General features: G+C 43.8%; 1 protein-coding gene across 5 annotated transcripts in view; it reads right to left on the bottom strand.

Moving 5' to 3' along the window:
• Positions 1-607: 607 nt before the first annotated feature.
• The window catches only part of LOC141017540 (kelch-like protein 29), a 214464-nt gene continuing 192323 nt past the window's right edge, over positions 608-22748 (bottom strand). For all 5 annotated transcript variants that reach the window (XM_073492229.1, XM_073492227.1, XM_073492231.1 and 2 more), the window contains 3 exons: positions 13224-13417; positions 4847-4991; positions 608-2070 (listed from right to left, as the gene is read on the bottom strand). In XM_073492229.1, coding sequence (XP_073348330.1) covers positions 1887-2070; positions 4847-4991; positions 13224-13417 — 523 coding nt within the window. In that variant the 3' untranslated portion in view covers positions 608-1886. The remainder of the gene's footprint in view (positions 2071-4846; positions 4992-13223; positions 13418-22748) is intronic.

Here is a 22748-nt window from a genome sequence, read left to right as displayed (position 1 = left end):
AAATTGGAAATTTGTTTGAACACCACTGTTGTAAATACAAATCCCAGATCTGTAACAGTCTGTCAGACATAATGTAGGGGCCAACTACAAACAAATCATTACATCACAGCATTGTTATGTGTTGAGAACTTGTATCTTGAAGTAAACGTGTGTAACGCTGTGATCATATCCTCACTGACGTTACAAAGTGCAGAAACAAGTGATGGGGGGGCAGAGTGGCTGAGACAGAGACACCATTCATCCTGCAACAAGACAATGAACCATCACAATGATTTTGAAGCTGTTATTTTAAGGTAGAAAGCTGCATAAAGTTGCGTTAAAGGCTGCATTACATTATTCATGATGATTTATCAAAAATCTCATTGTGTTAATATTCTGTATCAATATCGTATTTGGTCAAAAATATTGTGATACGAGTCGGGTCATAGTGCTTTTAGGGTTTCAAAATATATAATTGTGATATTTTTCATATTGCCCAGCCCTATATTGAGATGTGAATAAACAACTTACCTGTATTAAGAGTGTTTCTTCGAGAAAATAAAGAAAAAATACTTTACTATACCCTTCATTCATTAGACAGTACACCAAAAAAAGACTTAACACTGTGTTATGTTCTGGTATATGTATTAGGTTTCAATAATAACAACTGTTAATTTCTCCTTTTTGGGTACAGATTTACAGACATACCATTTTGAATCCAACCTATCAGTTTTTTTTTTCTAAAAACATTTATACAGAATTGCCTTCAGGTTTTTAAAATATACATATTTCCTTCCTGTATTTACAGAATACCAACCCAACATCATTTTGTGGGTTGCAATGAAAACATTTGTATAAAACAAAAAAGAAGGTGGGGGGGGGAATCAGATGAAAGACATAAACCATGGATCAACAGATAAATGTCTATGATAACAGTCACGGGTGGTTATTGTGCTTTTTTCCGGAGGAACTGTCCCAACTTGAGCATCTGATCAGACGTCAGTGGAAGGATGAATTCCCTCTCTCTGAATGTAATGCTGTCTTTGTCCCAGAGAGCAAGAGAGAATGAATCAAACAGGAAATAAACAGGCCAACCTTGCACTCCAGATGATATCTCAATCAGGCTGGAACAAAAAATAAAAGATTTTCTCTCTTTTAAACCCCACCTGACCCAGATTTTATGGTTTTTCCTATGTTTAGCAAGCCATTACAAGAACCGGGTTACACGGAGTTCAAAATCTGTTTTTAAAATCACCTCATAAATCTCCTCTCTCAGGAGGGAATTTCACTTCCTGATACAGTGGAGAGAGAAGAAACTCGTCAAATCAACTGATAAAGAGGAAAACAGTCGGTGGATTCCCTTCCTTCACTTTTTCCTCCTGTCCTGTAGATGTCACTACTGAAAAATGCTTGTACACCAAAAAGAAACTGCTCGATAATAAATGACTATGAAACCTACACCTGTCGAACATAACTCTGAAAAAGGGACAAAAGTCGAGACCCACAATGGCTTTCACTGTGCTGAGTCAGTAAAGAAATATGGAGGTGATGAGTTAACAGATCGGGAAAAGACAGAACTGAATCAATGACGACTTCATCAAAAACAAAGGAGTTTGTAGTTTACTAAGAGGGCCCCTGTGCCTGGATGGATGAACTACTACCATGACACATACAGTACTGGAGGTTAGGCATCGTCACCTGACATGGCTGAGTAGTTGAACATGAGTACATTCTGCACAGGGCTTTTTTTGGGGTGGGGTTCGGACAGGTAACAGGGTGGATGGATGCTGGCGTCAAGTCCAGAGGTCTCTGACCGACCGGCTCGGCCCTAAGCTGCCGTCGCACATCATCCCACAACCTGGAGCTCAGCTGGTGTTTGGCGTCGACCCGGTGTGATCGGCCACCCCTCAGCCGCTCTGAATGTACTTTTTGATTACCACGCAGCCGTGTCTGAAGAGCGGGCAGGGCAGCGACTGCAGGAGAGTCCAGGCGTTGGTGCACGGGTCAAAGGTCTCCATGTTGCCGAGGGCTGGACCCTCGCTGCTAACGATGCCTCCTGTGGCGTAGATCTTCCCGTCCAGGATCACAGCGCTGCAGAGACAGACAGTTAGGATTGTAATGAAGATAACTGAGCAAAGCATGAGGAATAAACATTTTGGGAAAATAAGCGTATCAGATTTTAGGCGAGGAGATTGATTAGAAGTCCAATAGCACCTCTCATGTTTGTCCTTTAAATATGAAGCTACAGCCAGTAGCCCGTTAGCTTAGCACAGACTCTGAACTGAGCTAGCCAAGCTATGTCAAAAGATAACAAAAATCTGCTTGTAAGCACAGCTAAATTTATAAATTATATCTTGTTTACTTGTCAAAACTTTGGCTTTACTTGGGGTTAGGTTTGAGATGTTTTTCACTGTTTGACAGCTGTTGTCTGGCAGCCGGTAGAAATTCCAGGATGATAACAGTTGCAGCCAAGAAATAATCTGTCATAGTCATGGTGTTTGTACAGACCAAACAGACTAGACACGAGTTCATTACAGAGCATTAGAGGTGCCGATTTTAATACCGTATGAAGAACCTGCGTTAGCTTATTCCCTTTGTTTTCCCAGTCTTTGTGCTAAGCTAAGCTAAACTGTTGCAAACCATAGCTGGATAATTACGAACATGAGCGGTTTCAGTCTAATTCTCCAATTAAAGTATATTTCCCAAAAAGTCTATTCCTTTTCAGCCATTTCATGTATTCACAAACATTATGTTTTTATTCTTAGTGGCGGAGTCCGCCATTCCTACTCAGTTGACCTGCCTATCTAATCATGAGGGGATTCACAGAAAGCGACGTAATCCAGTGTTCCTGCTATCAGTCTCACTGCTTACTGTTCACTCTCTTACATCTGCACCAGAACTGTATTAAGTTACTGCTTATGCAAACCCAACGTTTTCCTTCTGCCGCTGCTTCAAATTAAAAGCACCGACTATTAGGAACAAATCATGACAGAGTGGCTGCATCAGGAAGATAAGTGGGTGAGAGCAAGTGTAAGCTAATGTGGTTTTGATATTAGATAGCTATGACTCACAGCAGGAACATTGTTCTTCTTATTAATCGTGATAAGACAACAAAGCGAGACAGAAGACAACATCTTCCTGAACATGCTGATCGTCACGCTGGGGGCCGAGATTGTTTCGCATCATTCACACATGCTCTCAACGTGGCCAACAAGGCTACTTTGTAAGGTAGGGGGAAAAAAACACACACACGCATTACATTCCCTCTCGAGGGCGAGAGAGAAAAAACTAATGAAAAAGCAAATATCTGTACAAATGTGCTCATTTGATATGAGAAACAGAAACAGGAGTTTGTGTGCGGAGAGGATTAAAACTTGGGCTGTAAGCTGATTAGGGCTTTGTACTCCTATTGGGGTTTGGAACGATCTGCATTTACATAAGGTGCACGCTCAAATACACACACATGCTCACAGAGCGAACAACATGCCGTCCTATTGCACAAATTCACAACACAGTTGGGACTGGAAAAAAAAAAGATTATTACATAAAGCCTAAATCTACTCAGAGAGAAAGCCGCACAGCTGATCCAAAATGGGAGAGAGAGCGGCGGGCAAAGCCTGGAGCTGCTCGTCCTGATAAACAGAGGGGAGGTGCGGGCCCGCGGAGGGCCGGGCGCAGCGAGGGGAGAATATCAGCTCTCCTGCACGATGACCCTGCAAGACTTCATCTTGTGTCTAGGAGCATGCAGGGCAGATAGTGCTGTTTCTGAGTATTTTTATGCGTCTCTCGCTTTCGGCAGCTCAGTGTGTTTGTTGTTCTCCTTTCTCCTGCATCCCCTTCCTCCTCTCGTGTGTCAGACTTAGTTAAATGTAGCAGAACAGCTGCCTGCCGCGTGCTGCAGCAGCTTATCAATAACTCTGACAACATGATTTATGTTATACATTCTCCACATAAGATCACTGTCTGTAATTGCCTCCCAAATGTATTTCGTGCATGCTTCTTTCTTTCTTTTCTTTTTTCTCAGCTTCTGCACACACACACACACACACACACACACACACACACACACACACACACACACACACACACACACACACACACACACACACACACACAAAAAAAAAAAAAAAAAAAAAAAAAAAAAAAGGCTCGGGCCAGAAAACAGTGGGTTCATTATCCGGGAAACTTCACACCTCAGTGACTTGGGCTGACGGGTATATTAGGATGTGATCCCACTGTTGTTAATTTTCATTTATCTCACTTTATCAGCCATTATGTGATCACAAGCGGTATAAAAGTTCCAGGTGTCGACTAACGTTTCCTGTTTTCTTCCTTATTACACTCACCTTGTGCAAAAAACAAAATACTAATATGTCACAGTGTTAACTCCCGATAAAATTGAGCGATTAAAAGCTTCTTTGAGAGAAAGTTGATAAAATCAAGCGTTTTTTTGTTTTTCAAACAGATTTCTTTGTCTCTCTCAGCACGACAGACAGCAGCGGTACTGATCAGGCAATTTTATAAATCAAGCCTGCGATTCAGAGAAAGCAATTTTTTCCAGCGAGAGATAAGTTTCACAACCTCAGTGCATTGTGTCGGAGACATTTTCAGCCCACAATTGGCTTTGTTTAAGTTTTAATTAACTGGCCTGAATACATTTTCCCTGTGCAACCGTTTACCTGTCTCATGGCACAAAGACTGACAGACTGAGCTCGAGTTTTGCATTATTATTTTTTGAGGCTGTGTAATTTCTTAAGCTTCCCACAAAACCTGTAATTTGAGCTTTTGAAAAAGAAAAAAAAAAATCTAAAATTCCACACCCGGGACTTAAATCACATGTGGCGCTGCTACGTTAATAATCTCTTACCTGCAGAACTGCCGAGAGTGATTCATGTTGGGACCAGCCTTGATGTTGCCTTTGTCTGGGTCATAGATAGTGGTGGCTCGAGCGTAGGCTCCTCCCAGGATGAATATAAAACCATTTAGACTCACTGCAGGGGCGTATTTGTTATCTAGAGATACAAGAGGAAGAGAAGAGAGAGAGGGGAGAAGAGGAGAGATTTTTGTTAAAGGAGAGCTATTGTTTGAATGTCACTCTCACACGCAGCAGAAATTTCCATTCTGTATAATGGCATCAATTTATTTGGTTTTGTTCATTTTTTTTTTGTTCCCCCTGCGGTCCCCTGGCCTCATGCAAAAAATCATCATCAACATTCTCCTTATCACTTTATAGATGTGCCATTCACAAGATTGCACTGGAAAAAAAACACACACACACACAGGATGGATGGGAAACGAGTGAAAAGGCAGAGTTCATAAATCCTTGTGGCTTTATTGGGTTCTGCTCAAAAATATGTTTGGGCTTGGCAGCAATATAAAAGAGTTACCTAAGTCCCAATAATTCACAATTGCATTACGCTCCCTGGCACATCCATAGATTCACAAAGGAGAAAATAAAGAAAAAAAACACACTGCGCACATGTATTGGAAATACATGAGTGAACAGGTGGGGTACTGCGTACTGTATAATTCAATCTGATACAGTATATAGCACATGAGGAAAACAGAGGCATTGAAGCAGCGCCACTGTAGAATTATAGATGATGGGAAACAAAATGAAACAGTGGTTTGTGCGGAACGATGCCATTGGAAACCTGCAGCTTGCAAGCAGCGGCCCTGCTGTGTGGGAAGAGGAAGTGTATTTCAAACTCGAGGCAATTTCTCTTGAGCAGACTGCAGCTGGCCAATTTACAAGCAGCATGAATAATGCACAGACACTTGGCCATGAGCCGCCGTCCTAGCTGTTTTCTGCCACAATGAACGGACATCCCTCATTGGAGAAGGGCAGCAGGAGGAGTAACGTCTGACGCCTTAATAATGGCGGTGGAGGGCCTAAAAAAAAAACTTCTGTGTAGTCAAACCCCCTCCCTCTACTGTTCGCCTTTCCCCTCAGCTGCTAATAGGAGTCCGACATGTTTAATTAACGAGTCACCTCTGGAGGCAAGAGGTGCTTCTGCTGCCCCCTCGGAGTGACAACTCTGAATGAGCTGCACTGCATTATGTTTTCAGCTACTGCACTTCCACTCAATGTTTTCTCACAACAAAACTCGGCGCCAGATGACTTAAGCCGTGTACGAACGGAGACGGAAAGATGCAGACGCGTTATTTTTCGTCGGATTTATAAAGCTGCGTGTGTGCGTGGCTCTGTTTTCCAAAAACCTAATCACTTGCACCTGCACGAGCCTCATTTCCCCCTCCCACAGTTAGCCATAAATGTAGGTAGAAAACATGCATAAACATCCGTTTGTGAATCGATATTCTACCGCTCATTAGACCTCACGATGAGAAAGAAAAAACAAAGTGCAATTTAACCAATTGTGTCGCATCAGCGATGTTCTCCAGCAGCGCCAGAAACAGCTGTGACTACGTACAGGATTGAAACAAAGCGCTTGACAATTTAAGACAAAATGAAAAGAACATAAACAGAAAGCAAAAGTAAAAAAAACAAACAAATTAATCAGTGGAATAGCCGAATGTAAAATTAGGTTTACAAATGTGCATTTGATTGACAAAATGCTGTGTGGACTGCCAACATAAAACCACAATCCATGAAATCGGCAAATAACATAAACAAGCGATGTTTCACTCCAATGTTACGTCTCTTATCTGGTTGTCAATTCAGCTGGTGTGTCTGGTCTGAAGCCTGCATGATATTTCTTCATATTTCACTTTAATAAATACCAGTTAACGTGTGGGAGATGGATTTTTGTTGAGTGGGTTGTGTTTATATTGGAGCCAGACCGCTACTTGATTTGTGGATGATTTGCCAATGCAGATACCGACACTGGGGAGTAAAGAAATTCCGATTTCGAAATATCGGCCGTTATACGCACATTTTGCAAGGATCCCTCAAATATGGTTAAGAAGAAGAATTTTAGGGAAACTGGCTGTCTGCATTTAACCCATCTCAGAGGAGCAGTGTGAAGCGCTTCCTATTACCACCAAAGATTATTACACAGATTTTGACCTGATAGTGATGTGAGAAGTAAAGTCAGGGGAACGCCAACTGACTGTGTAAAATATCGACGGTGCTTCAGTGTCTGAAAATGGAAGTGATGTGGAAGTGCCTTAAACCGGCATTCTTTATAATGGCCAGCAGGGGGCACTTGTCTTCAAAAAGAAGTCCGGTGGCATGTAAGCTTATGAGAAAATGACCCTACTTCTCACGCCATGTATTACCTCTGTAAACAGTTTCCTGTTGATCTGCGAGTGTTTATTCTGGTCCTGTTTAGAGTAAAACAGACGATGATGCAGGGGACACTTGAGAGCGTGACTAATGCCAAATCTTGGCTTCAGAACAGCAGTCGGCGAACCGACGTCACCGGTAAATCATGATTCATCTGCTTGTGTGCATGAACGTATGTACAAAATGTGATGTTGTGATATTTCGGCACAAAGTGATGAACTGACTGACAGAAAAACAATTAACTTCAGCCTCTAAATTACTTCTCGTGGTTTTCCATGTGTCACACGGCCACGATGCAGTCATTTGCACACGTACTGAAATCCAATCTGAACTTCCACGGTAACCATCTGAGGCTTCATTTTCTACCCTTGAGAAACAAGTTGCCACTGATTGGTCCCCCTCACATTCAGCCTGACGTGTTTATTTTCTTCTTTTTACCTTCTTCATCTCATTGATATGCCGCTGCCAGTCTCTCCGAGCGTGCCCGCGCGCGTGTTTGTGTGTGTGTGTGTGTGTGTGTGTGTGTGTGTGTGTGCCAGCATAAGCGTGTGTGTACATGATGTTTTGTGTTAGGTCCCATAAACACAGAACACTCATTTCTCTCTGCTCGGCGCCTGAGGCAGAATAATAACAGGATGCTCTCAAAGGAAAAACCTTTCTCTCTATTTTCCCCACAGAAACTCTCACCGTTGCTTCCTGCCTCGCTCTCTCGTGGACCGGCGGTAAGCAGCGGGTTTGAGAGCTTGGAGGAGTACCAGGCAGGTGTATCGCATTCTCATTTGGGCGAGCCTCAAAGGACCGCTGTCGGGGTTCAACGTCTCTCCACCACTTTGCTTTTGCACTTATCCCCATGGCCTTCGACTGAAAACGAGCCCTTTCTGCTTAAACAACATCGAGATACAGTAAAGAATGCACAAGTATCGTCTGTGTCAGCTGAAAAACTTTCTTGTTTCTTGAGACGAAACCTTGCTACTCTTGAAGTCTAACCATGGTATTTGTCTGGGTTTTTTTTCGCAGCACTGGAGGTTAAAAAAACTCGGCCGAGATTCCACAACTGACCGCGTTCGACATGAAAAATGAATAAAGAGAAAGGGGAGGGGAAAAACAAGAGAGAGCGAAACAAGGTTTCAACACGGCAGCCGCGATAGAAGTACAGCTGTGCCTGCGGGGCAACACGGGCTGACGCAGCCTCTCACACTCTGATAAAACAGCTTAGTCACCAAGTCTGGGACCCCTCGGGCTGGGGGTCAAGGACAGGAAACAAGCGAGAAAACACACACGTACGCGCTGACACAAACACACAGCTATGATGAAATTTGTGTCTGCTGTCTAAACAAACACCTTGTTGTTCCCTCGCATCCTTTCCTATCTGATTCCTGCATCGCCACAGCAGATATCTGATTCTATAAAACCGGAACACTACCGTAGCGATAACAGTAACACACACACCCGCACACACACAAATATATAACAACCCACTCAATTATACCAATACTGTATACTGTACGGATCAAGATAAGACGGCTCTCTCTGATAAAGATTTTCAAACAGCAGTCATCATCACAAAGCCGCGGCGTCACATGGAAATGTGCGGCATCCTCGCCATCCTTCGTGTGTCCCACCAGAGAGCACGAGGAAATAGGACAAAGAAGCTTCAGTTCTGGCTGCCAGATACTGGGATAAGATTACAACAAGGTAATTGGAGCAGCGAAAACTTTTTCACATGATATCTTTTTATGTGGTGGAGAATAAGAGCAGCCTGTGAAAGGGACGGACACAGAGGATGATGGACACTAATTCGGTGTTATGAAGAGCGAACGTGTCTCGCTCTTTCCCTTTCCCTCCCCTCTCCTTCCACGTCCGTAATGGCGCTCTCTCAATCGCCGTGGCCCGTTCGGCTGCTACATCATTTCGCGTGAGTCATTGTTGTGCTGTCAATTTTCCCGATAGAGCAGTGTGGGCGCAGCGTTTTCTAATCTCGGGGCCCCTGGAGCCGACCAGTCGATGGAGACCTGTCTGTCAGCAGGGGATGCACGCTGGGTGAAATGCTGGAGGGGTGGGTCCAGTGGGTCCAGCGTGTTTGTGTGCGTTTCCATGTGGATGTGCCTGAGAGGATACTGAATATGTGAGAGTGACTTTTTAAATTTGTTTTTCAAGGTTCATTTCACCCAAATTTTGAATAATAATTATGTATTTACTCACTCGGCTTGAGGGGTCTCTGATCAAGCACATGTCTGGTTTAAAAGGCACAGATCAAATCTTTTTTTTTTTTTTTAAATCTTCTGTTGGAGTTCAAGATGTAAGTTTAATCAAATGAGAAAATGAGTTACATAATTTAGCACTGACATCTGCTCTGTTCAGGAAGACTGTCTGCTTGAGTAAGAGTAATTTTTAAAAAGAGAGATGCAACGATGTGAGAGATTTGAATCAATGAAATGTAAAAAGTATTAAAAAAGCATTAATGTCACGAATTGTGAGAAGCTGAAGTTTCTGAAATAAAGAAGCAGATGGAGTGCGACGATGTGAACGAGATTTGAATCTAAAAACGAGGAGGCAGATTTTTATTAAGGATCGTAGAAAATGCACTCATATTGTGCCAAATGATATTGCAGTATGAATAGTAAGACTGACTCATGCAGAGGTTTGTGGCTATTCCAGAATCAATCAATGCACAAACAACATTCCTTTCACCTCCATTGTGCCGCCGAGGAAGCAGGAGAGGTATTTCCAAACCTCGGCGTTGTGGTTATTTGGGTGAACTGACCTTTTGAGGAAAGCAATGAGCCATCGTAAATAGTTTAGTGCATGTGAGGGGGGCTCAATTACGCTCCCATGTTCGACTACATACTCTGCTCGGGGGACACATATCGAAGACAAAGGGAGATATATACAGTAGATGAAGCTGCAGAGCCCCCCGCGCATCTCAATAGACTTGTTGAAGGGACTATTTTTGGCACGAGTAATATTATTTTTCACTCTGCGAGAGATAGGAAGTCAGTCCTGATAAGTGTTTGTGAAACCCATTTGCAGTTCATGCGGGAGACGGTCCATGCAGAGGGAAAACACACACGCACACTCACGCCCTACACACATACGCCGACGCACACTAGCAGAAAACGCACACAGCTGTATTTGTGTCAGTCGATAAGACAGTGCTGAGAGACTGCGAGAGACGGTGGAGGGGGGGGGGATGAGTGCGTAGGGGGGTGGGACAGAGAGAGAGAGAGAGAGAGAGAGAGAGAGATGAACACAGAGATTAGAGAGCGAGAGCGATGGAGGGAGGCAGAGGGTTGATCGAGAAGCGCTCCCCACCGGCTCACTAAAATCATCGCCGGCCCAATTTCACAGGAAGCACTAAACCCGTCCATTATCTCTTGGCTCGTTGGCTGTCAGACGCAGGCTCATCTACACCCTGACAGATGACTGTCTGTCTGTCTGCATCTGTCCTCAACACACACACACACACACACACACACACACTGACACACACATAAAAAGCACCAAGCATGCGCACACGTCGAGTAACCTCCCGGCTCGTTACATAATTCATGCACTGTGTACCTGTGCCCCCGGGGGGTGTATAGTTGATATGAGGTAAGGAGAAGTTGTGTGTGTCTGCATCTCCCTGCGAGTGTGTGCCTGCGTGCGTTCCTCACCAGACTTTTCTCTCATTCCTCCTCTGCCAGCTGCTCTGCCAGCCCTTTAATACCATTCAGCTCTCGCCCCAAACACCCGCGTTACATAATCATAATTTCCCTCACAGTACTCTTGCTCTCTGAAAGAGGCACTAATGACAGAGAGCAAGTTTCTGGGCAACAGTGCTGAGGGAAGTGCCTCCGCGCTGGTGCTTTAATGACACAAGAACAACTTCTTGTCAGGAAACATTTGAATTCAAATGCATTTTTTTTTTTTTGACCCCGTGTTTCTCTCTGATGCCTGCTGCTCCGAGCGTCGCCACGAGCAACGGTATGCAACAATTTGAGATCGTCATTCTCTTCTCTTTAAATGCAGCGTTTGGACAGTTCTGTGCCCAGAGACACATCACTGTGCCAACATCTTAAATGGGGTAATCCAGCGTCAAATATAGAATTTCTAATTGTGTGGAAAATTTATGAATGAATACAAACATGGATTCCTTTATGATTTGAAAATATTTATTTCCGCTGCAGCTTTAATGGAATAGTGTGAAATGTTGGGAAATATGCTCGCTCGCTTTTTGCCGAGATGCTACTCTCATATCTGTCTGTTAAAGAGGCAATATGTAAGAATATTCAATCAAAAATGTACTGAAATTATTAACAAAATGTTAAGAATTAGTATGATTTTAATTATAAGTCTTTGTATTGTGTTGCAGAGATGTCTAGTGAAGTTAGCATGCTAACCAGCTAGCCCTAGCCTGTCAAAAAAATCCTACTAGTGCTGTAAACACCAACATTCCCCTGGTCCTCCCAGTCTGGACCGCTAGCTGGACGGCTAACTGAGCTGACAAGCTACAGTTAGCAGCAGTAAGCAGTAGTTAGCGGTTAATCTGGCGATAATCAGCCTCAAATTTCACCTGCAGATAAGAGAGAGGTATCAATCTTCTCATCTAACTCTCAGCCGGAAAGCAAGTAAGTGCCCTTTGGAAAATATCAAACTGTTGCTTTAGCCCAAGGATTTTTCTATATAAATATATATATATATATCTAATAGTGCTGTCCAGGCCCAAATGTTAAGCGAACAGACTCAAAGGATATGTTCAAATCAATAGCAATCATCGCTGTGCTGTACCTTTCAAGGATATATTTCTGTGAAGAAAACCAGGCTGTGGGTAGGATCTTTGCACTGGGAACACAGCTGTCAGCGATTTGAATCACGCAGAGTGCTACACTGTGTGTTTTTCCTGCTACCTTGGAGTTATGGCAGCTTGGTGAGAGTGTTTCTTCTGTTGCTGCGTCCTTCACAGGTCCCCGGTGGCTCCGGCTGGAATGCGGCTGCAGGTTTACGCGGTGAATAACTACAGAGTTCGGCCAATAACATGTCAGAAGCTGTGGTCCGACCCACCTATCATTTGGGCTATGGTCTGCTCATTATAATGACTGAGCAATGACATGGGAGAGGGGGGGTAATGGAACATACTGAGTAGGATGATGATGATGATAACGAGAAAAGAAGAGGAGTGGAAAAAGGTCAGACGCGGACCACTGTTTTGTTGTTGTTGTTGTTGCAATGGGTGTGGGTCAACATTTTCACTGAATTAAACTCAATTTTTTTTTTTTTTTTTTTTTTACCCCTGTGGCATAAGTACATGTACTTAAGTAAAGGATCTGAATAATTACCCCAACACTGCCTGAGCACAAGGGACATCTTTAAGGAAGGATTCCCTGTTTATGAGGCGCAAAGGGAACATGAAACGCTCACAAAACACGCAGCCTCATACAATACGGCTATTGTCTGACAATAATTTTCCTTCAAATGGCAAACAGGTGTTCACGGTTTGGACAAGAGAAGTCAAGTACATGATATAGAAGGTGTTCAAGTGGGTAGAGTTGCGAGAACACTGTTGCTAGGTAACCGGGCGACCACAACGGAGGCCCCTCTTTGACGAGATAGCAAGATGTCAATGACCGAAGATTAAAAGAACGCATGAATATAAATGGTTAGACAGTGAAGCCGCTGCAGTATGTGCCTTTTTCCAGCCTCAGTGTTACGTAACCAACAGAAAAAGCAAACATTAATATTCATTGTGTTGAAGTAAAACAATTCAACTGGTAATGCTCTTTCAAATGAGAAATACTACGGCATAATGAGGAAAGGGAAACCACACATTTGGGAATATCAAACCACAAACTGGTTTAAAAAGGAAACAAATGCTCTGTCATAACACAAAAGGTGACGGCAACAATGGCAACACGTCCCCGGAGGGCACGACATCTCGACACTGAAGTCGAGCTGTGAAAGAATGCATGCGTGAAACTGCGTGCGTGACACACACAGTGGGTGTCGTCACCTGTCTCACCTATCATGGGTGATTCGATGAAGCTCCAGGTGTTGCTCTGCGGTACGTAGGACTGAAGGACGCCCGCCGAGCGCCCGGCCTCATTCACACCTCCGAACACGTAGACCTTCCCTCCGCACACCGTGGCTGCCGCGGAGTGGACTGGCTTAGGAAGAGGTGAGACCGTCTCCCACTGGTTTGTGATAGTGTCGTACCTGAAGGGCAAAAAAAGGAGATTTATAATTTTTTTTTTGTACACCATTAGAATAATTTCAACCTTGGATGAATTAGAGGGGACAGAGGTCAAGGTTCAAACTGACTGATAAGTAAAGCTTCCATTAAACACATCCTCTAGAGTCTCTAAATTACTAATATAATCTCTAATGATTCAAAAACTAACACTCTCCAATCACTCATTTACACCCACACACACACCAATCGTATGTAGAAAAACTAAAGTTCCCACTGCTCTGAATTCTCTGTGAAACGCTCATTTTGGCTGCGGGGCTGACAGATATAATTAGCAGAATGCCTACACCACCAGGGAAGATGAAAAAGACCAACCATTATGTACAATGACAGCAATTAAAGCAATTACACAAAGCAACATATGTTGGGAGCTACAAGCCATTAGTCTCTAGAGTTGGGCTGTGTGTCAGCGCTGAGCTCTTTGGACCTTTCTCGCTGAGCCCTCTTTGGCAGAGACTTCGACGCCGAGCCTCAAACTCAGCCGACCCAAACCGGCACAAACAGACGCAGCCAGATGAAAGGGGCCTGACACAATGGGCGGCGTTGCGAACAAGACACCGGCTTATGGGATTGTGCCCTTGTCAGAGGTTGAGAGTGCGTTTTTATGTATATTTCTTAAATTTGCATTTATGTTCTGTGTGCGTGTTTAGACGTGTGTTTGTGCGTGTGTGTTTTTTTGTTTTTTTTTTGCCCTGTGGCTCCATTAGCGTGGTGTGTTAGCAGCGTAATCCCGTGTCCATGGGCCACTGATCAAAGCAGCCGCGCCGACAGCCCTCCAGCTGGAGCAGGCCTCATTAAAGAGCCGCGTACGGATCCAGGATCTGTGATTAAAACGTGCATCCATTTAGACTACAGCGAGCCTTCTTGATCAAGGTTGTGTCTCTGTTATAGAAGAAAAACACCTTTGCATGAGAGGCTGCAGCCAACGTCCCAGAGGACAACAAACGGTGCACATTAAACACTTGAGGAAAGTTTTCGTTATCACCAAAGACGTCACTTAGAGACAAGTGTTATCTAAGTGACCTTCATTTTAGCGAGCACCTGTGTCTATTTCCTTTACTTTCTCTTTTCTTTTACTTTCTTAGACACACAGGTGTCCACAGGTGTTTTTTCCAGTCTACGGATGCTTTACTTCTGCAACTCCTATGGCATTTGATGTCAGCCTGAATTTAAATGACACCTGGAAGCGCTGGTCGCATCCAACTTCCTGTGAAGGCCGTTAGATAAAAGCGTGGGAGGAGACGGGGGGAATTAGCCTTTGGGAAAATTTCCCTTTGGGGGTCCTGATAATGGTCTTGGCATCAGCTGCCGAGAGGATGGGTTTAATTCGACTGGCAGGCTGGAAGAGTGGTGACACAGAAGACACTCTTGGAAAGGTGGGCTCGAAACACAGAGTGCCAATTAGCACTGTTTAAACAGACACACACACACACACCAGCACCAGGTTGAGTTAGTGAGCCCTGCTGAGAGAGCGAGGACTGACGCGTGCCTCATTCTCCGGCAGATGTAATTACCCCTTGGACCACATCGAGAGAGGTTCATAAATTTAAGCATCAGACGCTGCTGAGTGAAGCTGATTACTGGACAGACAAAAGGCCAGCAGGACTGCTGCAAACAGCTGGTCCTGATGAGAAAAGAAAACAACTGGAACAAATAAAGCACTTACTGTTAAAGTCAGCTACGATATAAGACGGATGTTATGATGATGTCTGATTATTCTCACATTACTCAGATTTTCATATTGGCTTTAAAATCTTAAAGGAGACCAATTATGCTTTTTCTGTTCACTGCTTACACCTGATCCTGAAACGCCTCGTCAGTAGTCCCGCCTTTACTTCCGCGACTTTGTGACATCACACGACGTCACCATGTCACACATTTGCATAATAGACGCCGGTATTCACGATAGAAGTGAAGCTAACTGGACGCTGACAACAAGACGGAGCCAATCGGAGAAACGGTAAGCGGTGCTGGTTCAGGTGTGTGTGAGCTGACCAATCAGAGCAGACTTGGTATTCAGGAGGGGCGGTCTTAAAGAGACAGGAGCTAAAAGAGAGCGTTTCAGACAGAGGGGGAATACAGTGATGTGATTTTCAGCATTAAAGCATGTTAACATATTCTCAAGTTTTTTTTCAAGAACTTCTTGTATTCATGACTAAACTGCGCTAATAAATATTTTTACATGAATGTTACATGCTCCCGTCGTTCCTGTTATTCTTTCTTCCTCCCTTCTCTCTCAGGCGCTCCTGATCAGGTGAGTAGTGGGTGGCCCTGCCCCAAGAGGAGGCTGGTGAGAAGGAGCCCTCCTCTCCAGATAATGCAACTCTGACCATCTTGGAGTCTTTTTTGTTCCTTATTTTGTGCCCATTCCATTGGAGGATGGAGGTCTGGCAGTCCAGTTTTCAAGGCTTTGTTTGTAAGTTTGGTTTGTGCAGTTTGTTTTTTAATATAGTTTAGGGACAGAAATTCTGGGTCCTACAGCCAACTGTGTGGCTGGCCCAGACTTTCCCATCCTTTCTGTTGTTTTTGGCCAGGCCTCCAGACTCCCATGGTTTTGGTTAATTCATTCTATTAAATAATTTTTCCTTTTTGCAAACTTATCCTTGGGTATGGGGTCCTCTTCAAAAAAAAAAATGTTATCTCATGACACTTTTCAATTAGAGCATGTCTAAACTAACCAAGATTCCCCCACGAGAAGGCACTTGGCAACGAGAAAACCTTGCCTTTTAACAGGCAGACACCTCGGCGCAGACCGGACTGTAGGTGGGCGGCCATCTGCCTTGACCAGTTTAGTTAAGAATGAAAAGAGAGATCATTTAGCAGCTAAAGAGCCTGATCTTTCCCTCGGGAGCTAAAAAACAGAGCTACATCTAGAGTGCATATTAGACTTATATTCAGCAGGTTGCCAGAGACATGACTCCAAATGAATGCCACTGTTGCTGGATGTGTGACTAGGAACCTGTTCGCTCTAACACGTTCGCTGCAACAACTTCTTAAGGGGTGTTAATATCTCAATCCTGCGTTCTTAAATCAGAGAGAAAAGCAAAGAAATCTATCGTGCAATTAGAAGTGTAGTTGTAACTTTGTCAGATAACAGTGTGCTCATGTGAGCCCCCATTTCATTTTAAGGGCCATTAATGTAAACATGACATAGCCATCATGCAGTTGAAAGGGTCAGCAGTTCTGATTAAGACGAACACGTGCAGGTCAGAAGAGACTCAACGTCTCAGACAGGAGCAGAGGTCACGAATCTGACTGAATCCATTATACGTGTGATTCACTATCAGACATTAGGACCAACACTAAAAAAAGACATCCTCAGAGTGGGTGTATATGCTTCGATTATATCTCCGAGGCGGAGGAGACGGAGGACGGAGAGAGACAGAGAAACAAAACACTGCGCTCATTACATAAACAAAGACTATGTCTCTGCTCGTCTTCTCTCTGAAGCCTTCCGTCAGACGGAAAAGGCAGACAGGGCTCTTTCATTGTCGCTAAGACACTGTAGGAGTTTATCCATCAACATGTTGCGCTGCATCGATTGCTTTTTTTAAAAAGTGTTTATACACAAAGACTGATCACCGCATGGAGCCATGTAATCGGCTGTAGCTCCTGACAGGGCTTGTTTCATCACGCAGGGAAAATCATCTCGAAAATGTGTCTGCGGGGTTACAACAGAACAAACAATGAAGGATTGTTGCTCTTTTGTGTCGGCGGAGAGACGGAAAGAAAGACGGATAGGAAGGGTAGACAGAGATTGGGAATGAATGAATGAAAGAGGCCATGCTTTCGGGTAGATTTGCCTCTGAATATGTTATCTGGACAAAGGAAACTATGTTAATGCTCACGGCACACACTGTGACCGACAACGAATCAGAACTTCAATCTGATGTCAGCCAGGTGTAACAGTGACCCATGCAGTATGAACGTTTCCCCGGCCTCTACCCGTCTGGATAAGAACATAATGTTCATGATAACCATAATGTTCAATGCACAGTCACACCTGCCATGTTTGTTGATGTTGACAGCAGACAGATTTGCCATCCTCTCACCTGCCTGCTGGCTCTGCATAGCGCGCATGAAGAATTAAACCTTATGCCAGTCAGCAGCCTACGTTCTGGAGAATATATATACACTAAATACCAGGCGTTAAATACAAGGATGGGGGTAGACTGGGGTGCATTTTCTGAATACACATAAACTGCACATTTATTGATTGGTGGCTGTCTGGCTCCCTACAGTACTTCTGCACTGCTAACTCAATATGAGCCTGAGTGTAGGTCTCTATTTAAGATATATATAAGAGGACTAGGCTCCTCGATCCGTTGGGGATCGTCTGAGCGAGCTCTTTATCTCCACTGATTTCATCCTGCATCTCAACATAAAGCTGGAAGATAAGCTGCAACCTTGTTCTTAAAAAAAAAGCCATTTCTGTCGTCTTCAAAACACTGGAACATGTCTCCGGACGTGGGCTCCACCAGCTAAGTGATGACGAGCCGAGGAAATGTGGCGCGCGAGCACAAATTGCCCCTCGAGCCCTTGCATAGTAACATTAAACAGGAAACGCGCAGCCCAGTCAAAGACCATAAAAATTAATGGATGCAGCAAGGCGTATGGATTTGCTCGGTGACATTACGCTCCTGAAAGCCTTGCGTGTGTCATCTTGCTTTTCTCAGCCTGCGATGGAGCAGCACCAAGATGCTTTAGAACAGAGGAATAAATACGAAAAAGCGTGAGTCAGTAAGTCAAGACGGTTTAAAATAATGGCTGCACTGCGGAGGATGACTGAAAGTGCAGAACTCATCGGTAATAGCAGATTTTTTTTTACAAGTTGTTGACCAATGTCTGCCTCTTGAAGCTACTTTCCATCCTTTCCACCTACACATAGACCGCATCCCTCTCTTTCACCCAAACAATCTAATCATGTGGAGGGGCGCCTGTGGCATCACAGTCAATTCACTAATATGGTTACCTGCAGGGGGAGTGTGGATGATGAACCACACTGTTCTCCATACCTCTCTGTCTCTCTCTTTCACACACATACAATATGATAAACTATAATAGATGGGGCTGCCAGTCCTTGAGATACTGACACAGATCCATTTCCCCTGAGATACAAACTACAGCATACATAAAGTGAAAAAAAAACCACAGTGGAGGGCTGGAGGGAGGACTGGGAAAGAAAACCATAGTACGCCTCACTCAGATAACAAAACCACTCGGGCTCTATACACCTCAGCGCGGACAAAAAGATCCATTAAGAGGCAGACGAGTGCATCATGCTGCAGATACAACACTGACTGCTTAACAGTAGCAGTATTCCCTACACTAGATAATCAAGCCAAACACCTTGTAGAGCAGGATGATGCACAAACAGGGGAAAGACACAAAACTGCATTTACTCAAGCTGTTTAACCATGCTTGCACCACACACCACACTAACAGCACTGTAACCTTTAAAAACTGAGCGCGTGCACCGGAATGCAATTGAAGTTGCAAAAAAAAAAAAAAAAAGCAGCATTGAATTAATCGCCTGCGGAGAGGAGCTGATGCTCTAGATCCTATCGAGCAGGAAGTCATGCCCTTAAGTTACAAATTCACATTAATCCCTGCAACAGCCCAGTTATCTATCTCACTGGCACGAACACTATCTCTCTGTCCATCTCGCATTCTCGTCCCGCTGTCCACATGCACACTCTCAAAAATGCACGAACACGGATCGCTAAAGCTGTGTTTGTCGTGTGGGTGAATTTGCCTTGTTTGGAAAAAGAGAAGCGGTCAGTTTGCAAACCAAATTGAAGTGTCACTTTTGGTTTTCATCATCACAGAGGGGAGTAGATGAAATTTTGACACACATCTGTTCACTGCACTGATTGTATTTTAGCCATGCTAGCAGTGTGGCTCGAGGGGATGGCAGTGCAAATTTGTCTTTGGTTCAGACGAACACGTCAGCAATGAAATGAAATTTGGCGACATTTATGTCCCCCCCAAGGATGTATTGTAATTTAACTTTTCATCATCTAACTACTTCATCAGGGCAAACTTTTGATTTTAATTCGACCAATACTTTGATTTATGAACAGATTCCTGTAAAACCAATCCATTTCAATCAGCCTAACCTGCACAGACTGTTTAGTGCTACGTAAAAAGGTGTAGGTAGTAAACACGCTGACGAGTGCACGGCTGTTTTGAAGCCTCTAGTTTGGCATTGTGGCTGTTGCTGTCTTGGCTTTTTGACCATATTTGGACAAAAGGGTGGAGCTGGGGAGGATATCCTGATTTGATCTGACTGAGAACCACATGAGGTAGCCACGCCCTTAAAGCATACCCTGCTTTATCATCTACCTTACTCTAAGTGGGGCCGTAATGTACAAAGTAAACATAATGCCTTATTAAAAAAAAGACTTGAAACTAGCGATTGAGACCACAAACTCATAAGGAAACTGCTCGGGTCATTTTCTCATAAGCTTACATGCAATCTGACTTCTTTCTGCAACCAATTTCCCCCCTGCTGGCCATCAGAAAGAATGCAGCTGTAAGCCACTTCTGCATCGGCTTCACTTTTCACACCCGGAAGCTCCATCCATGATTTATACAGTCAATGGCAGCAAATGTTAGAATGCTAAAATGCTAAACTAAGATCTTTAACATACCTGCTCAATATATTTATGTTAACCCCCCAAACTATTAGCATGCTTATGTTAGCATTTAGCACTAAGTACTCCTAGACTGTCTTTCAACCTTGTTACATGTGTAATTTTGATTTATTCATTAAGTTTCTCTTTCCAATCAAGGACTATAAAACCAGACTATCTTCTTTTATTTTTACAATTAACCCCCAAGTTTGCAAGCTCCCCCATCTGCTGTTGGGTGTCATTAAACCAGCAGACCTCAGTGCAGAAAAGACATTTGCATGCAACCCCATGTTCGACAGTAGTTTGATTTGTTTTCTATAGGGCCGTTGGAACAGGCACAAGAAGAGTGGGGGTGCATGTGTGTGTGAGTGCATCAATCCCTCATAGCCCTCTGTTTCCTGTCAGGAGTAATGAACTGAGAGGTTCTGATTTGGCTTGAGGAAAACAGGGCTACTGTGTGAATCAGCTCCGGCCTGGAGGGCATTCAAAACAATTTGCACACAAACATAGGCATCATTTGCTTACATTAACATTTCCCACGTTTGCCAAGTGTGTTCATTAGCGGCTAGGTGGGGGGAAATCTCAACAGCATGACAAAAACTACTCTATATAGAGTAGTGGTGAGAAAAAAAAAAAAAAAGCAATTCAAATTGTCTGCTGAACTTTCATTTTAAAGCAAATTCTGCTGCACATGTGAGGTGCATGTTGGCTGTTTTTGACAAAGAAAGCTGCTGATAGTGACGGTGGATGTTCATTTGAAACCATTCAACCGTGACATCCTGCTTCTTTGCATATTTGCAAGAATCTCATCCAAAATGCTTCTCTCGCACCTGGGCACGATCGCAGCGTGGACGAGGATGACAAAAAGGGATGGGAAACGTGAATGAGGAGAGGGGGTAGAGGAAGGAGGAAATGAAAACCAGGAAAGGAGAGTGGTGACAATATCTCTCGCATCAATTTGAATGTCTATCAGTCAGGTGACAGACGAAATCGCATAGAGCGCCAACAGGAGAGAGAACATCCATTTTGGAGAGGAGAGGAAGGAGGAGGAGTGAGAGTGGGTGCGAGAGAGTGAGAGTCTATCTGTGTTGTGTCAGCTGCCATCTGTGTGTCAGAGCACATCACACAAACTGTGAGGCCTGTGCCCACACCTCCAGTATCACCCTGCTGTCTGCTGGGCACCAGCACTCGCACATAGGCCGCGTCTCCAAAACCGCCAACGTCACTCTTTTTCTCAGACTCGCACACTAACAGTTACACACAATTGCTTTCAATCCACGGCGTGTATGAACATAAGTGAACCTATTGCATGCAGTTTAGTCTACTGAGGATTCCTTTTGGTGGGAGAATCTGTATCCCTCAGACAACAAATTTGTCCATCTTTGATTGAATATCTTTCCTGAAGGTCTGGAACCGAAATCTAATGTTTACCATGTCCTGTACTCAAACTCCATTGTATCTGCACTGGAATTACCTCTCAGAGTCTGACACCATCTGTGTTTGGCCACGTATCCTGAAAATAAAACACACATCTGAGCACCAGAGCGGGACCAGAAATCGAGAAATTTTGCTTTTAGCTTTTCATTTTTATTAGATAATAAAATACAATGTCATGCCTTGTGGTTGTCATGAACGCTTTTCAATACGGCCTTGATGGCGGTGTTTACTGCATGACTGTAAGTGTAAGAAGGTATGTTGTAGGTTAACAGTGATGATGGAGAAGTACTGGTGGTGTCTTTTATGATCTCTACATTCTGTACTACGGCATTTTTGGACATAGAGAGGCTTGTCAGATGTGGCAGGAGTTACACGCACTGACTCGCACTTTGCCGAGCTCTATTTCACAAACAACCGCTTTACGTAAATTGCGAGGGATGAAAACAAAAGCAGCAGCTTCGTGACAACTAATTTGAACTCGTTTGTATGCACCTCTGTTCCCCGTGTTAATTTTCTCGGCATGTGACAGCTGTTTGTACCTGTGTACTCTCTCCCGGGGTTGCTAATCAATGTTTGATGGCGAAATCTACTGAGTCCCTACACTTGTACAGGAAGGGCTCTGCGCTGCTCTGAAATGCAAATGTTTGGGTATTTGTGTCCTATGTGAAGCGCATCCTTTTGCTGACATGCTTGCAGCTTCGCTTGGGGGAACTCACATGACAGCAGTTGCGTGAATGACATGAATGACATGAATGATGGGCTGTACTTTCCTCAGCTGCTATTAGCATCAGCTTCCAAACTGAAAACTTGAAAATGAAAGCAGGAGAAAGCGTTCCACCAGCAGCTTGGTTTCCTGAATTGGGATGCACTGGCTATTTGTAAATCTGTTAGTATGTTTACTTGTCTTTCTAAATCCTTAGTAGTTACTAGGTAGTTTCAGACTAGTGTCTTACTAACTTGGGTTGCATCATTAAAGGGTAGCTCCACCAATTTTCAACATTGAAGTGTGGGCTGGGGGGGATCTGTAAGCTATGTAATCAATATGTGCAAACATTTAAAAATGGTATGTTAAGAACGAGTAGGAAATATCCAATCATGCTAACCTAGCTAAAGTATTTAGTGTGATCCAAAGTCTTTTGTGCAATATTTTGTGGTGTCAGATCATTACTTCCTTACAATGAGTCATGTAATTGAGCTAATGCTAGTTTTAACTGTTAGCAGTCAC

Source organism: Pagrus major, chromosome 22 (genome assembly GCF_040436345.1).
Source record: "Pagrus major chromosome 22, Pma_NU_1.0".
Classification (NCBI taxonomy): Eukaryota; Metazoa; Chordata; class Actinopteri; order Spariformes; family Sparidae; genus Pagrus; species Pagrus major.
The sequence above is the reverse complement of the archived record's forward strand: the minus strand, read 5'-3'. Positions and strand labels throughout refer to the sequence as shown.